We start from the raw sequence: 17,591 nt of genomic DNA, 5'->3' as shown, positions 1-17,591 counted from the left end.
TACTTTCTTTTGCTTTCACTTTTTTGTGCCTTTTTTTATATTTCCTTTTTCCTTTTTTTTTTTCTCACCGTTTTCTTTTTTATTAGTGGTGTTTGCTAAAGTAAGCATAAATATTACTTTTGCTTAGTTTTACATTTGTCTTAGGGTTTATCCTGTGAATGACATCTCAAATAGTTTTTGTCTAGTAAATAATGACTAAGGCCATTAATAATGACACAAAAAAGCCATTTGTATGATTTGTGTGTGTGTGTGTGTGTTTTAATTTTGTAATGAGAAACATTTATAAATGTGTTGTCAACAAAAGAGAAACTTTAAGGTCTCCTTGCAGGTTTTCGTTTACCGTTTAAAAGCAAAAGCATAAATATTAATAATTTTATTCTTCCGTAAAACAAAATTGTTCATCTTATTAAATACTTCATTTTATTTTGTTTTACAGTACAATAGTAGCATTACTAATATATAATAATGTATGTATTTATTATTGTTCATTTTAATTAATTAATTAATTATTATAGAATAATATATACAAATTTATTGATTTATTTTTAATAAAATATTTAAATTATTAAAAAATAATTGTTATAATTTAGTATACTTTTGTATTGTACAATAAAGTACAATTGTATAATACTTAACTGTATTATTATTATTAATGTATTCATTTATTAATAAGTTATTATTATATAATATAATTTATTGATTTGTTATTATTTATAATTTAATGAAATATTAACATAATTAATTATTATTATTATTAGTTATACTTTGTTTTATTTATAATATATTATTATTATATGATTTTTCTGTCCTGTTTAGAGACGTTCTCCGAGATATATAAAGAACACGGTGAATTAATGATCTTGACATTCATGTTTTTTATAGTCTTTAGATTAACGAGATCCTTCCAGCTCCATGTTCATTTTGGCACCCATAGATTTTGCTGTGTGTTTTAATCAAGTCATTTACCTGCTGCTATACCGAACCCACTAAAAAATGATCGATTTGTGTTCAGTGCAATAAGAATAGTAGGAAAGCATCTGCCAGACTAATTTGTGTAATTTATACCTCTATTATCCTGATGATCTGTGGTCAGCTCTGAAACACAGAACAGCTGATAAAACACCGCATGCACACAATCCAACAGATAACTGACCAAAGCTGTGGTCAACAAGCCACTTCTCATTTATTAATTCTCTCATTAGTGGTGTTTACTAAAGCAAGCTATTTCTATTTTGCATGGGCGAACACCACTAACAATTCATTCTTTCTCTCTCTTGCTGTATTTAACCCTACTTATTTTTTAATTTTTTTTTTGCACATATTGAATTTTTGCACTACGTTTTTGCACATATCGAAGATTTCAAAACTCTTGAAATAAGCAAATTTATCATTGGTTGATTGAATTTAGATGATTAAGAAGCTTGAAGTCATTTGAGGCTGCTTTTTGCTGAGCATGGATCATTATTTGGTCGTTTGTGGAAAAGACTTTCCATCGTTTGTTAGTTTATGAGTATTATGAGTTATTTCATGTTTTCTTTTCCTCGGATGCCGCTCTGCGATTGGCTCAGGGCGTGGCACGGCAGACTTAGGGGCGTGTCCTGCTTAATGATGGTGTGTGAGCTCGTCGAGCGTTTGATCTGGTCTGGCCCAGGTTATTTGTGGAGTGTTGGGATCATTTGGTTTGGACTGTAATTAAAGCTTTGGGTCAGCATGAGCATAATCAAAGAAGTCTGGGTGGTACACTAAAGCGCACACACACACACACACACACACACACACACACACACACACACACACTCAATGATGCACACAAGCTAGGCTGTAATTTTAGCACAACACTGAATAAAATCCTGACTGAAACACAGCAGGAGGAACTAAGTGTAAAGCACACAATTTAGAGACTCTAAGTTAGTGTCCTGGACATCAGTGAGTGTGTATCTGCTTTCGAAGTGTATGTGTAGCCTGAGGCAGAAGGTGTGTCGATGAGCTACAGGTGGATCTTATGCTCAGAATAAGACAATAGTTACTAGTCTACACCACTTTGCGAAATATTTTACAGGATACAAATCACTATGGAAGCTTGTTTCTGCCACTAAATAAAAAATATAAAAAAGGAGACTTTTTTTTTTATCTCACAATTTTTCCTTGCATTTCTGAAAAAAAGTGGATTGCAAGATACTGTATAAACAGATGAGAAAAAATGTCATAACAGCGATATATAAACTCTTATTTATTTATTTTTTTAATTTTGCAGTTTGCAATCCTGATTTCTCGCAATTCTGACTTTCTCAGAATTCTGAGGGTTTTTTGTTTCTGTCATGTAATACAATTTTTGGTAACACTTTATTTTAAGGTGTCATAATACAGAGTAATTACTTAATTAAGTACTTAGTAGTAGCTGTTGTACTTACATAAAATAAAATGTACTTACCATGTAACTAAGTTATGGAACAGCCTGTAATTACAGTTTGTAATTATGTAGATGTAATAGGCAGCTACTGTTACACATATGTAACAGACCGAGTCTGTTACACAGCTACTTGTACACTTAAGTACAATCTCGATACACTTTATTTTAAGTAGCTTATGCCTGTGTAATATTCTGTAATTTGAATGTAATTAGAAATGTATTACATGTATTTAAGCTGTGCACCGGTGGGTTAAATCAAACTAAGGTGCAGCTGGATAAGGTGTACAGTATAGATACACATGAAGTTACATATGTGTAACAGTAGCTGCCTGTTATATCTACATAATTACAAACTGTAATTACAGGCTGTTCCATAACTTAGTTACATGGTAAGTACATTTTGTTTCATGTAAATACGTGAAAAAACGGCTACTACTAAGTACTTAATTAGGTAATTACTCTGTATTATGGACACCTTAAAATAAAGTGTTACCCAATTTCTTTTAAAATAAAATGAAAGTTTTACTTTTTTTTTTATTCTTTGATGAATAGAAAGTTCAAAAGAACAGAATTTAAAAAAAAAAAAAAGGGAAAAGGTAAACAACCTTTTTATCTCACAATTCTTACTTTTGCGTGTTAAATCCTGAGGTTATAATTCTGAAAGTCAGAATTGTGAGAGAAAAAGTTACAGTTTTAATTACTTTTTTTTTTTTATTACATAGCGGAAACAAGCTTCACTGTAAAAAAAAGTTGTGGTTGCCGGAATTCTACCGTAAAAAATAACTTCAATTTACAGTTAAATACCGTACTTTCATTAACTGATATAATGTTAATATACCAACCAATTAAAGTACTGAAATCTGTTTTGTACCTTTGAAATACACTGATAACCACCAAATGCAGAAGGTGATGAGAAAGCCACATGATGAACCAAAGCCCATCACAAGCAGCTTTTAAATAATAACAGATATAGAAGGTGCACAGTGTCATTCACACAAACATTAAACACCATCATGGTGGACTCATTAAACTGAAATATGCAATAAACATTAATTTAACAACATTAGATGTAACATACAACCCTAATAAACATAACTGATAAGAAAAAACTAAGATTAAACATAGTTATTTCAAATAAAAAACATCAAATTCAACCAAAATTTGAAATGCAACGCAGGAAATTCTGGGAACCTCATATTTTTACAGGAATTTACCGTTAACCATTTTCACAGTTTTTTACCGTTAAAATCACAGTCATTTTTTACAGTGTTCCATATCACTTCTACAGTATGTTATGTTTGGAATAGCATACTACTAGTGTGCACATTATGTGAATTTTCTCTACGTTTGTGATGACTACATGACCTACATTTGCTAAATTATGTAGTATATACAACAGAGGGCGCCGCATTGGATGCGTACATGTTCGACTTGACTTTCCATTTCCACTGTAACGTAATAACTAAAAGTAAAAAAATTGATTAGATAACTGAATGGACTATATTCTATTTGAATATATTTTTAAATGATCAAAGCTGAATTTTCATCATCATTACGCCAGTCTTCAGTGTCACATGATCCTTCAGAAATCATTCTAATATGCTGATTTGCTGCTCAAAAACATTTCTTATTATTACGAATGTTGAAATAAAAGTTGTGCTCCTTCACATTTTTGTGGAAACCATGATACATTTTTTAAGGATTCTTTGATGAATAGAGCAAGAGCAGTGTTTATTTGGAATGTCTTTTACAGGCACTTTTAAAAAAACATTTTTTTAATCAATTTAATGCATCCTTGCTTAATAAAAATATTAATAATAATTTTTAAAAAAAATCTCACTGACCCCAAATAGTAGATTTCACAGTATGCAGTAAGCAGTATGGTAGTATTCCAGCCATGTTTGAGCCTGAAGCCGTCCAGTGACCTTTGAACTGTGGTGCTATAGGTTCTGTAGGGCCTGAGCTCTGGGAAACTCCTGTGAGATGATGGATTAGTTCATAAAGAGGATTAGCAGGACAAATTAGCCTCATTTGTAGACATGGTCTTAACATTCTCTGATACATGAATAACAGTGTAACAGAGAATGATACACAGATGTTTGAATGCAAAAGCTACACTCGTGCCACAGTAATGACAGATTGGATAAAAACACAGAAAAGAAGCCAAAACAGTTCATTCACGCTTCATTTCAGGAAAGTAATCTGTTTCTTTGTTTCACACACATGTAAAGTCTCTTTCTGTTGATAAAACTGAGCTTGAGGTTCGCTTGACTGGAATTAGTGTGGTTTTAGAATTTATTCAAAAAAAAGAAAGAAAAGTAAAATCAAATCAATGTTGAAAACAGTTGTGCTGCTTAATGTTTTTGGGAACCTGTGACACTTTTTTTTCAGGATTCTTTGATGAATAAAAAGTTAAAAAGAGAAATCTTTTCTAACAATGTAAGTCTTCACTATCATTTTTTATTCATTTAAAACATCCTTGCTGAATCAAAGTATTAATTTCTTTCAAAAAAAAAAAAAAAAAAAAGAAAGAAAGGAAAAAAAGTACTGACAGAAGTGTATTGTACAAAATATTTCTGTTTTAAATAAATGCTGTTCTTTTTAACTTTTTATTCATCAAAGAATCCTGAAAAAATATCACGGATTGAAAAAAAAATAATAATAATAATAAAATTATGCAGCACAACTGTTTCCAACATTGATGATAATAAATTAGAATGATTTCTGAAGGATCATGTGACACTGAAAACTGGAGTAATGGCTGATGAAGATTCAGCTTTTCAACACAGGAATATTTCATGTTTTAAAGTATATAAAACCATTATTTTAAATTGCAATAATATTTCACAATATTACTGTTTTTTCTGTATTTTTTGAATAAATGCAGCCTTGTTGAGCAGAAGAAACTTCTTTAAAAAACATTTAAATCTTACTGATCCCAAATGTTTGAACGTCTCTCTCTCTCTCGCCTCATCCCTGCCTGTTTGGTGTGTTTGCATCTATTCTATTAGTGACGTACACAACCAACGCTAAACTGATGCTGACATCAAGCATGAAGATGAAAGAATATCAAGTGATTGATGGAGGGAAAAACACACTCTTGCTGATGGCCAGCGGTACAGGAGAAATGTATTCTTAAATATGCTCGCGTTTACAGGGCGGGACGTTCCTGGCCTGGATGTGGGCGTGTGTGGCCCAGATTTAGATCAGAATCTGTATCTTTACAGCGAGGTAAATAAGCTCTAAATTCACACTGCTAAATATCCATGGCAAATTGTCAGGTTTAAGTGGTGGTTACGCATCCAAAATGCACATAATTAAAGGAAACGCTTTACGCAGTAAGTTTTCAGACTTGTTTCTCCTCTGAACAAGCCATACAGAAACTCAGAATGCTTAAAATGTTTGCTGTTTTTCTTCATGCTTAAATTATTTAGCACAGAGCACGTTTGAGAGCTCTGCAGGGAGCAGCCAGGACTTCAGACTCTGTGAAGGTTTTTCACAGGTTAAGAAAGTTAAACATTTCAGCACCTTTTTGAATCCGTTGTGAAGCCCTGCTCAAGAAGTTATAGCATCACTATCCCAAACGTGTAGAATATGAAACCGTGTAATCCTAGGATGTTAAGTCAAGCTGTTTAGCAACAGATGTCCAATCATAAACTGCCTCAGTGATTGCCTCATTAAATATTCATGAGATTTGTACAGTCACAGTTAGTTTCAGCATCTGAGAGAACTAGTCTATATCTTAAAATGATGCCTGCAACCCGTTTTACTTTAATAATGTGATGTATTTCAGAGTGAAACACAATATGTGGAAAAAAAAAGAAGGGACAGGATTTGATTTTATCCGTCAACAATTGAGTGGATGGTAAAAAATGTTTCTATGATTCAGGTGTTTGGAGGGGAGGATTGAAAAGCTGTGTCCGTGACGGAGCATGTTATTACATTTTGATGAAGGAATACAAAGACAAACAGTGTTTCTCTTTAGAATAATGATTATGTTATATGAAGAAATAGTGGATATAGTAGAAGCAGATGTAGAAGTTGCTGTATTTTTCCGATTTTAAAAAAAATTTAAATCTTGTAAATAGGGGAGACCGGGGCTAGTTGTCACTTTTTTTTGTTGTTTATTTTTAAAGTCAATTCATAGATGCAAAAACAGAATATTCCCGCTGTGTCACAAAATTAATCAATTATGAAATGACTTTTCAGTTGTTTTTCAATTGCAGCTCTACAGAAGACAATAGTATCATTATTCAGGTTAATTCAGTTGTTGACTGAATTCGGTTCAATAATAACTCCCAGTGTTGCACAGTTCATCAATTATGAAACTAATTCAGTTATAAGCTATAAGCAGTTCTATGGAAGACAATAATGTCATTATCCAGCTCAATTCACTTCCAGCTTTTGTTCTCATTTGATAGTGTCAGTTTAGTCAAATCAATCTTCTGTATATTAATTGTCTTTTAAATTGGATTTAAAGATTCTATTAATAATAATCAATATGGAAAAACAAACTTTTAGGCATCACCATCCTTCCGATTGATTACATTAGGAATACATTAGGCTGTAGTATTTTACATTTCTTGCACTGTATGTGTATGGAGGAAATCCAGAATATGCACCGGAGTGGAAAGGGTTAACAATATGTATTGAAATTGATTGACAGACGCAAATATATAAAGTGTAATGAAATAAACATTAAGGTGTATTTTGGAGTTTCCATTAGTCTGAAAAAACAAACAAAAAAAAAAAAAACATGAAAAATCAGTGCATGAAACCCCCCCCAAATGTTTGTGCTTGCTAGTGCTTTGCCTAAACCAATAAACCAATTCTGAAATACAAAACATGAACAGTCTGCAACCTGGAACAAGACGGCCTAGAGTTAATCCTGTCTTAAAATTGACCCTGGGTTAACATCTTGAAGTGTGAAAAGCCCATTGGTAGCCTAACCTTGGCAGGAGCTAGGTGCCCCGGTGTGCCCTCCCACAAGGGGCGTTGTGTACGGCGGCCGTGAAACCCGACACCCGGCGCTCACCACAGCTGCTCTCCAAACTGCTATTTAAAAAAGGAAAAAGGATGAAACTTCCACTCCTGACTCCTCAAACCCCCCAAGCACCAAACATCCAGTAGCCGCTGTAGCCGTTGCCAACCCGGCATAAATGCCTACAGCACCCGGGCAGGACCGGACAGAATCGCCCGCGGATTATTCCCGTCGCTCCACGGGAGGGATTTATGGTGGTGTCGCGCAGCAGACCGGTGGGAGATCGCGCTCATTCCGCACCACGGTTTATCCGATGCATGAGACGACGGCTCGCGCTCTCGGGCAGCGACGCAGTCACGCAGATTAACGGATCAGGATTTTGACTGCCGGGACAAATGAATACAAATGAATTTAGCGACCCGAAGGAGAGTCCGCAGAACCTCTCGTCTGGTGGCAAAGTAAGTTTCAGTTTTACCTCATATCAGGTACCAAGAGTCACGCAGGTCAGCCGCCTCCATTCGCCGGTAACACCGGGGACAAAGAGCGCTTGGTGGCTGGATGTTTGCGCAGGGCGCGCTGGTTTGTGTGTGTTGGTGCCGGGTGAATGGGCGCTTGTTCGTGCGCGCCGCTCTACCTGTGTAGCTTGGCCAGCGTTCAGAACTGAACAGAAACAGATCTTTAACTGAAAGGGTCCAGGTGTACCAGCAGAGATGTGCAAGAGCCAGCTCTTTACCATCGTTACGCGCAGGCGGCGTAGCTTTCTGGAGAGGTGCAAGAACTCCCAAGGTCAGTTTAATACAAACCTTTTGCGCACAGGCACAGAGCATATGGTCTTGACTTTCTGTGGATCAGGTCTTTGGGTTCATTTCTAACTCTAGTGAGGAGCCGTATACGTAGGAAGCGTTCTCGCTGTTTTCTTTTCTTTGTTTAGTAAATAGGGATGGCAATGGTCCCGACTCTTATGAACGATTCAGGTTCCTTTATGAATCCATTTCATTTTAATACATTTGTGAAATAAATTAAATAGTAATTCAATGACATTATTTCAGATTTATAATCCAAAACATGACTTTTTCCTTTTAGTGTTGCATGCATTCCAATATTTTTTTTACTAGGCCTATATATTGAAATAAACAAATAACCTACTTGATAATATTTCATTCATGCATTCATTTAAAAACATCAGCAATTTCAACAAAATTGATAATGATTTTGTTTATCTAAGTGTTGTCTTTAGCCTTTAAACAATCGGTCCGTGTTTGGTTCATTACGAGTCCAACAGTGTTTTATCAAACGGCAAGTGTTTTTGATTCACTTAAATGAACCGACTCTTAGCCTGTGATTCGTTGAATCGGACTACGCTGGTCGCGCTGTTGATTCAGAATCGGTATATCGGCAGAGTGCTGGGAAATCTGTCCAGAGTAGATTATTTCGTTAATGTCCTGAACATCATTCGGTTCCGGTGTTTTTTTTTAGCACTGGGGAAACGCGCTCTAGGTTCTTGACTGTTGAGTATTCGAGGCGCTCGTGGAAACATGGAATTCTTGGACGGTTTTTTGGACACCTCAGTTCAAAATAGGTTCACTGTGCTTGTGTGTGTGTGTGTGTGTGTGTGTATTTGCCACTGGACATCACAGTGCAAACCGCACAGTGACGCTAAACAAACAAGACTTCCGTTCCTCACACCCACAACCGTGGACGCGTCACGAATGAATGAATGAATGAATGAACTTGTTCAGGTCTTAGAATAGCTGACAGGACAGCTGGATGTAATGAAACGTAAACAGAGAATCAAATGAGAGGTCCAGGAACGTTCCAATTTGTAACGTTCCGGGAAGGTTTTATGCGACATTCTATTATAGAACGTTCGCGAATAGTTATTTATATCATAAACTGAGATTGATGGAACCAAAGAAACCAAGAAACGGTTAATGAGGTAAAAAAAAAAATACTCTAGAGGTTATACATATTAACTGTGCTTGTACTGAAGCGTTTGAAGTGAGCTTTCTATGACTTTGTTAGTTTATCGTGTTTTAAATACCATTCTGACAACCATTATACAATATATTTTATGATATCTACCCAAATGCATTGCACGAATCTGTTGCAGAAAACGTCTCTTTAAATGAATGAAAAACGAAACTAGGGGAAAAGGCCATGAGTCAGTCTTGGACATGAAGCGTTTGAACAACTTCCAGCAAACTTGAATGTGAAACAGAAATTACAGTGTGATGATGCTATTCAATTATAGACATATCATCATATATGTTTTCCATAAAACGTTATTTTATTATGCAAATGTACCATACTTCCGCTCAAAGATCTAGTCCCTGAGGTGTAAACTGAACTGCGCAGTGATACACACAGTGGCTGGTGAACAGGTGTTTCGTGTCATAGCTGTGTGAGTCGGGTATTTTTGCACAGCTGAAACGCTAAATTAACCTATCAACTATCCGTTTCATAATTATTTGTAGGGTTCCTCTGCTTTAGTGCATCTTGTGCGGTCTCTTCTGCGCTCTCTACCGCTGTTCGTTTGTTTTCTGACGGCGCTGATCGCTCCTGTAACCGGATCCCTTGCGCTTCCGCCACTGTCCGCCAGGGTGCGCCCTACAATGCACCAACTCACTACCTGACAGGAATATAATCATTTAGGAGCATCAATGTGAGAGATATGTTCTCGTTTCCTACATGTATACTTAAATACGTCCAGACTTTAACACAAACTTGTATTTTGCCCCTAAATGTTAGAGTGAAATGGAGAGAGAGGGTGTTGTAGAGCAGGGGTCAGGATCTTCCTCATCAATGTCCATCACTGTGTGCCGAATGGAAGGAATTTTCCACTCCCCTATTACTGAAGTAAGAGAGAGAAAGAGAAGGGTTGTTGTATGCAAGGATGGGGCTTTTTAGTCTTCTGTGTACATAGTGTGTGTTAGTGTGTGTGAGTTTACACATTTGTGTGTGTGCATGTGGTTGCTACCATTGAGAAAATTCCACTCACTAAATAACTTTGTAGGCCTGGAAGAGGGAAACCTGAGAGCTAAATTTATTATATTAACAGTACATACACTTTTACTTTAATGCAATAGACTTCTAATAATCTTATGTAATAATCTTACATAAGCCAATTTTAATGAGTATTTTCCAATTGACAACATCTCCTAATGGAAGTTTTGTCTGATTTTACTGACTCCTATGGTCAAGTTTGTATGGGAGGTTGTTTTTTTTCTGTCCAAATTAGATGAAAAAAGGTCAGAATCTTGAGATATAAATTCAGAATTGAGTTAATTAACAGTCAGAATTGTGAGATAAATCATTGCAATGACCTTTTTTTATTTTTATCGCACGGCAGAAAAAGGCTTCTATAAGTTAGTCCCTCAGACTTACACTTGTATTCGCTTTATTTTCTAAATCTGCTTTGGTTATTGGATAATAACTTGAGTTATTGGATATTTTAGCATCACTGAGGGATGTAAATCTGTCGGCTCAGTTTAACATGTTTTCTCATGCAGGTTTTCATACAACATTTCCTACAAAATGTTCAGTTATTGCAATATACAAATATTCACTCGCAGAGTGTTTATGAGACTCAAGAGATGCTTGACACATACATGAGTCATTTTCTGCAGCGCACACACAATAGAAAGAGCACATTCAGCTGCGACACACACACAGTTTCTCACTCGTCTGTTTGCGGTGGCTTACTAACTGTGAGGTCAGACTGGCCGGGGTTTCTGCCGTTCTGATTGGCTGAGAAACTCTGCGGTGAGACGCTTCACTTCCTGACTCAGGTACGGGATCCTGGGGGAGTCTAGGATCGTGTGTGTGTGTTTTGTGGTCAGCAGGTAATGTTTAAAGCAGCTGTCAGGCGAAGGCTCTCAGTCACACAAACATGTCCCCAGACACGGTGGGGGTTTAGCACACCGTCTATCCTGCCAATCATAATTGAAATCCTTCCCCTGCAAGTCACTTCCTCTTTCATGTGCCTGTGAAATCAGAGGTTAGGGTTCAAAGGTCAAAGTTCATCAGGGTCAGTCTGGCAAAAAACTGCATCTGAGGTTCCTTTGTGGTACCGTCACACATAAAGTGTAACAGTTTTGACTGTAGTATAAGTGGTGTTTGCTACGGTAAGCCGATATTAGGGGTTTTGTAACGGTCAGTATTAGATATTTGTGTCTATTATTTTATAGATTACCTTTGCTTTCATCTGACACTCACTTAAAGTAAATTATTTCATTACTGTTAAATGTATTTCAGCAAATATCAAAATAATTTTTCATATTGTACACTACCAGCCATAAGTTTGGAATAATTCAGTTTTTTTGCTCACCAAAGCTGCCTTTATTTGATCAAAAATACCAGTAATATTGCAAAATATTATTACCGTTTAAAATATTAAACGGTATTACCGTTTTTCCTAGTACACGACTAAGAAGCCTCCTATTGTCACCAAGTCTGCATTTATGTGCCCAAAAATACAGTAAAACCAGTACTGTTGTGAAATAGTATTATAATTTAAAATAACTGTTTTCAATTTGAATATATTTTCAAATATAATTTATTTCTGTGATGCAAAGCTGAATCTTCAGCATCATTACTCCAGTCTTCAGTGTCACATGATTCTTCAGAAATCATTCTAATATGCTGATTTGCTGCTCAAGAAACATTTCTGATTATTATCAATATTGAAAATAGTTGTGCTGCTTCATTATTTTCAGACTTTTGATGAATGGAAAGTTAAAAAGAACAGCATTATTTAGAATATTAACTTCTTTAAAAAAGGTGGCTAGATTCACTGTAGCATCTAAAATGATTGATTTTCATTTTTAGGGTTTACTATGACTGACTATTTATTAGTTATCGGCTATAACATGACAATAATCAGTATTGACCAGAATTTGACTGTTGAGTTGATGCATCGTTAATATGCTAAGATGATTTTGTAAAATGCTCAACGGTGGGAAATTCATTTTATTTCGTCCACATAAATGTACTTCTTAAGTATATGCTTGTGTGCATATTTTGACCATTTTCCAAACGAAAGAAAAGAAACCGAAATCACGCACAATGTTTTCATTGACTATAAACATGGAAATACATTTAACTGGCCGGCATCATCCATCGGTTTGATGGTTCGCTCCACTCGCTCCGGAAAGATGGTGTTGCCAGTAAAATTTTCCACTTGTTTGGGTCGAGGCCAGTGCAAGAAGCCTTAAATGTGTACCTCCATTGTAGTGATGATGTTTTGACAAGTGGCTTCTGTTATGTAAAGGTCTGATTCAACATTTAACTCTGCTAGCCGCAAAAATAGTGGAAATTCAAATGAGTAACTTTGCCTTTCTCTGTGTGTCTCTAGGAGAGCTCTTCTTCTGTGTATTCTACTTTACTGTACTTCTTTTGGATTCACCCAAGTACTCTTTGAAGGTAAGAGATGAACAAAAATGAGTTTTATCTTTATGAACATGCAACATTTGTTTGCGTATGTGTGATTGCAATGGAAATGGTAGATTTTTGAGGTCACTGAATTATTGCGCAATAATAAAGTTTCATGTTCTTGCACTTTCCGCTAAGTTTGGAAAGTTTTACAACATTAAACTTTAAACCCTAATTCATGAAACTCAAACACCCTCTCTCACATACGTATGAGTTTCCTTACCCGACTTTTACCTTTTCTCCTGCCAAAAGTCTCTCAGTTCCAAGCACTTTTTCCTCAGTAAAGCATGTCCTATAACCCCTTTTACATGAATGAGTGTGTGTGTGTGTGAGTGCATGTCTGTTTTATAGAAAAAATGACCTCATGTTCCCACTTGACTGCTGATTCATGCTGATCTCTAGACAGTAACACACATATGAAAAATCCTGGGAATAAAGTTATGATAAATGTACTAAATCAAACCAAAGATCACAGCATTAAGATCCATTCACATGACAGCAACAAGAGTTTACTGAGTTCATCAGTTGGCTTAGCCTATTTTAAATGACAATAAATAAATAATATAATATATATTTTATGATATGTTACATATAGTTTTAGTATACTTATATGAAACTTTTTTTTTTTGATTGTCCAACAACTGAGATTACATTTTTAAGGTGCATATCACAATGCATTTTGGGTTTGCCTAATAATTATGCTGCATTCTATCCAAATTATAAGGAAGCAGCACATGTGTCCTTCACAGATAAATCAATCTCAGAATGCATTGTGACAAGCTCAGCAGAAATTTTCATCCACTGAAGAGAAGTTTTGATTATAAATTCACTGATATTTTTTAATACTGCAAAGCAATTAAATAAATCGCTATGTTTAATTACATTTTACCCAATTTGTGTGTGCGCACTCACTCAAGTCTTCTTGGAAATACACAATTTGCGTTCTGCCATCTCTACTCTTCGATGCTCAGTTCTGAATACATGTTTTTTTGAGCTAGTCACCTTAGCTGTAAATGCTATGTGACTAATTACACCTACAAATTATGTTATGACAGCACTGATTAGCTGGTGACAACACAGTAACATGCAGCACTGATAGTCCTTCACGGTTTTGCTGACTATTGATTCATGATATTGATGTGAAGCACAAACACACGTTCATTTACGCAATCAAATGCATCATTCAGACAGTGTTCTATTGTGTGAATGAAGTAGTTTCTGCTGCTGTTCTCATATTCTTGGCTCTGTCCTGGCCTCGTGAAGCCAAACGCTGACCCAAGTGAAACACATACACAAATTCACTGTGATAAGTTCGCAAATTTTCCTTGTCAATAGCCAGTTTTTAGCACTAGAGTTCTGGCATCGGACACAGACATGCAGCTGTTAACTCGTTGCTTCGTTTTAGCCTCGGAGGATGTTTCCCTGCTGGAATTTAACACACATGGCACAAAACTGAATTAGCGCATTAAAATGATGTAATGCGGAGTCATCGATCTCCTCAAGATGCCATGAAATCAAAATGAAAGTTTTATGGCTTTACTGTGTTCATCTGTGTTAGTCATCTAGATGCATTTAGATTTACATTACATTTACATTTAGTCACTTAGCAGACGCTTTTATCCAAAGCAACTTTCAAATGAGGACAATAGAAGCAATCAAAATGAATCAATTTATTTTTCATGAAAAAAAATAAAAATCTAAATAGATTATATATATATATATATATATATATATATATATATATATATGTGTGTGTGTGTGTGTGTGTGTGTGTATTTATGTATTTTTGTGTGTGTGTGTGTGTATATATATACACACACACACACAATTCAGAGACTTTTACACTGTAAGTGTAAAAGTTTATATATTTATTTATTATATATAAGATGTGTGTGTACAGTATATGTGACCCTGGACCACAAAACCAGTCATAAGTCACACGGGTATATTTGTTCCAAGTAAAGATCATGTTCCATGAAGATATTTTGTAAATTTCCTACCGTAAATACATCAAAACGTAATTTTTGATTAGTAATATGCATTGCTAAGGACTTAATTTGGAGAACTTTAAAACTTTAAATGATGTATAAATCTCAATTTCAAAAAATGAACCCTTATGACTGGTTTTGTGGTCCAGGGTCACATGTGTGTGTGTTTATATTATATGTACTTTATAATATTATAATTGCATACAAATACTACATAATATAAAAAAATACAATAATTTTATATACGTGTAAATGTGAAAGTGTATATGTGTGTATTAAGGTGTCTTTTGCTTTGTGTTGCAGATGTGGACGTGTTGCAGCGGTTGGCTCTGCGTGCTGAGCTCGGTTCTCGCACCGTTCCCGCTGGCGTCATCTCCCTCCGCTCTGGAGTCATCCTCACAACACGGGCACGAGTTACCACGGCGACACGCTCCGTGTTCCCACCAGAACTCTTCTGGAACTGCACTATCGTCCTGAGCGTCCGATCTCACCGCTTAAACTCAGCATTTCTCTTCTCCGTCCTATCCGGGAAACGGATTCAGCTCGGGCTGGAAATTTCGCCCGGTAAGCTCACGCTTCATGCCGGCCCCGGGAATGCCGCGGTTTTCCCGTACAACCTCCATGACGGGCGCTGGCATCATCTAGCCTTCATTTTAAACAGCAAATCAGTGACCCTACACTCTCCCTGCTCGGAGAGCGATGGTGGAGTTACGCAGAAACTCCCCGTACTTCCCGAACGCCTGAACCCTCGCGGGACCTTCCGCTTGGGCGGCACCAGTGCTTTGCTTCCGGGTGCAGTACCCTTCGAGGGTGCGGTTTGCCAGTTTGACGTGGTGCCCTCGGCACAAGCGCAGCAGAACTACTGCAGCGCCATCCGTAGGCAGTGCAGAGAAAATGACACCTACAGGCCAGCGCCTCCCGCTCTACTTCCCCTCCCGTCCCGACATGCCCCACCACTATTGGCCCACACGTTACCACCTAATCGCACTTTCACTTTCACTCCCACTAATTTCCTTTGGACCTCCATAAATGGTGCAGGAGGGTCTTCTGCAGTGAGAACCAGCAACAGTGTACGACCTAAACCCACGTCTCCCACACCTCCACCCCTTTCCTTGATGCAAACAGGACTAGAAGCTCCTTTATCTTGGGGATATTTAAATTCTGTCACCCCCAAACCTACTCTCAGGACACCCAAAAGCCCCAAGCCGACTGCCTCAAAGCCTGGAGCGGTCTGGCTTACCCCTACAAAACCAGCTGCATCCAAACCCACTCCAGGAAAAACGTCTCCAAAGCTTAGTGCAACTAAGCCTTCCAGACCAAAGCCCACAATTGCTCGACCGACTTCTTCCAAACCTGGAAGTTCAAAAACAACTGGTCCCAAACCTACGCCGCCAAAACCTTCCAAACCAGCAGCTGTAAAACCCACGGTAAAGAAACCAACTCTGGCGCCAAAGCCCACCAAGATCAACCCAACGAAGAACGCTTCTACTGGTGCTCAACCTGTCAATCCTAACAAGAAACACAGTGGCATTTTCAAACCATTAACCGACCCAGAACCGACCGCCCCCAAAAGACCCTCGCCAACCAACAAAAAGCCACTCCAGCCCAAAACCAGCACCCAGCGCTCACCCCAAACCACACTCCCAACCCCAAAATCCACTGCCGCCCCAAACCCTACATCCAAAAAAATCCTTCCGACACCCAAATCTGCTCCGTTCACCACCGCCGCACCAAACAAACCACCAAAAACTCTGGAAACCCCCAAAGTCAATCTTGACAAGCCGAAAACACCTGTCACACCAAGCACTCCAAGGTTCGCCATCCAATCTGTGACTCTTCCGGCTTTCAACGATTTCCAGAGCTTTGAGGCAGAGCCCACATACTTTTCGCTTCTGGTTGGACCGCCTGGACAAAAAGGAGATCCCGGGAAAATGGTAAGAGAGCTGCATTGTTTGTGTCTGTGTGTGTTCGATAAATTTGAGTTTGTTGCTAAAAATGGGCACATGAGCAGATATAAATACTCATGCCACCCATAGTGACGCATATAGAGAAGGTAAAGGAAATCTTTTGGCAATATCGCTCAGTCCTTCTTTTCTTATTATAAAACAATATAATTTAGATGCCAGGCACAATTCCCAATTCCCTGCACATATTTTGTTTGTCCACACTGAAAGCGAAAAGACTACATGACACATTAACATCAAGTACAGATTCAGTTAAATGTGGAGCAAGATTTTTGACCAATGAAATTTCTCTGTGGGCGGGACTATCTTGCATGGTACAAATTAAATCCAGCAGACTGACTAAATTTCCCATGGTTTCCTAATGGTTTCACTAAACTTTTGCTGGTTGCCATCGTTGTCGCTTAGGACAAAAAGTCTGATTAAAATGGAAAGGATCGTTTTATCACTTGTCATGCCTATTTAAGATATTTTTAATGGGACCGTGTGCATATTGCTTAATGAGGTCTTAGTTTTACTTGCAGCAATAAGAACTATATATATACTGCCATTCAAAAGTTATTAAATATATTTTAAATATATAAATATATTAAAATATATTTTTTAAAGTCTCTTATGCTCACCAAGGCTGTGTTTATTTAATCATAAATACAGTAAATAATGTGAAATATTATTTTAATTAAAAATAAGTGCTTTTAATTTGAATATAATTTCAAAGGTAATTTATTCCTGTGATCAAAACTGAATTTTCAGCATCATTACTCCAGTCTTCAGTAGGGGTGGGCGATATGACCAAAATCTTATATCACGATATGACTAAT

The 17,591-nt window shown here is 36.9% G+C and overlaps 1 protein-coding gene and 1 long non-coding RNA gene across 5 annotated transcripts in view; one reads left to right on the top strand and one right to left on the bottom strand.

Moving 5' to 3' along the window:
• col27a1a (collagen, type XXVII, alpha 1a) overlaps nucleotides 1-17,591 on the top strand; it is a 100,315-nt gene that overhangs the window by 26,448 nt on the left and 56,276 nt on the right. For 2 of the 4 annotated variants that reach the window (XM_058757770.1, XM_058757769.1), the window contains exons 4-5: nucleotides 12,745-12,812; nucleotides 15,113-16,743. In XM_058757770.1, coding sequence (XP_058613753.1) covers nucleotides 12,745-12,812; nucleotides 15,113-16,743 — 1,699 coding nt within the window. Of the gene's footprint in view, nucleotides 1-7,710; nucleotides 7,850-9,025; nucleotides 9,328-12,744; nucleotides 12,813-15,112; nucleotides 16,744-17,591 lie in introns of those variants that run through there. The other 2 variants (XM_058757771.1, XM_058757772.1) reach the window with 2 other exon arrangements.
• On the bottom strand, nucleotides 4,257-8,227 carry LOC131528547 (uncharacterized). Its single transcript, XR_009267871.1, has 3 exons — nucleotides 7,867-8,227; nucleotides 7,361-7,774; nucleotides 4,257-4,386 (listed from the first exon to the last, which is right to left on the bottom strand). It is a non-coding gene; the product is annotated as an uncharacterized LOC131528547 (long non-coding RNA).

This window comes from Onychostoma macrolepis, chromosome 21, assembly GCF_012432095.1.
Source record: "Onychostoma macrolepis isolate SWU-2019 chromosome 21, ASM1243209v1, whole genome shotgun sequence".
NCBI classification, from domain to species: domain Eukaryota; kingdom Metazoa; phylum Chordata; class Actinopteri; order Cypriniformes; family Cyprinidae; genus Onychostoma; species Onychostoma macrolepis.
The sequence above is the reverse complement of the archived record's forward strand: the minus strand, read 5'-3'. Positions and strand labels throughout refer to the sequence as shown.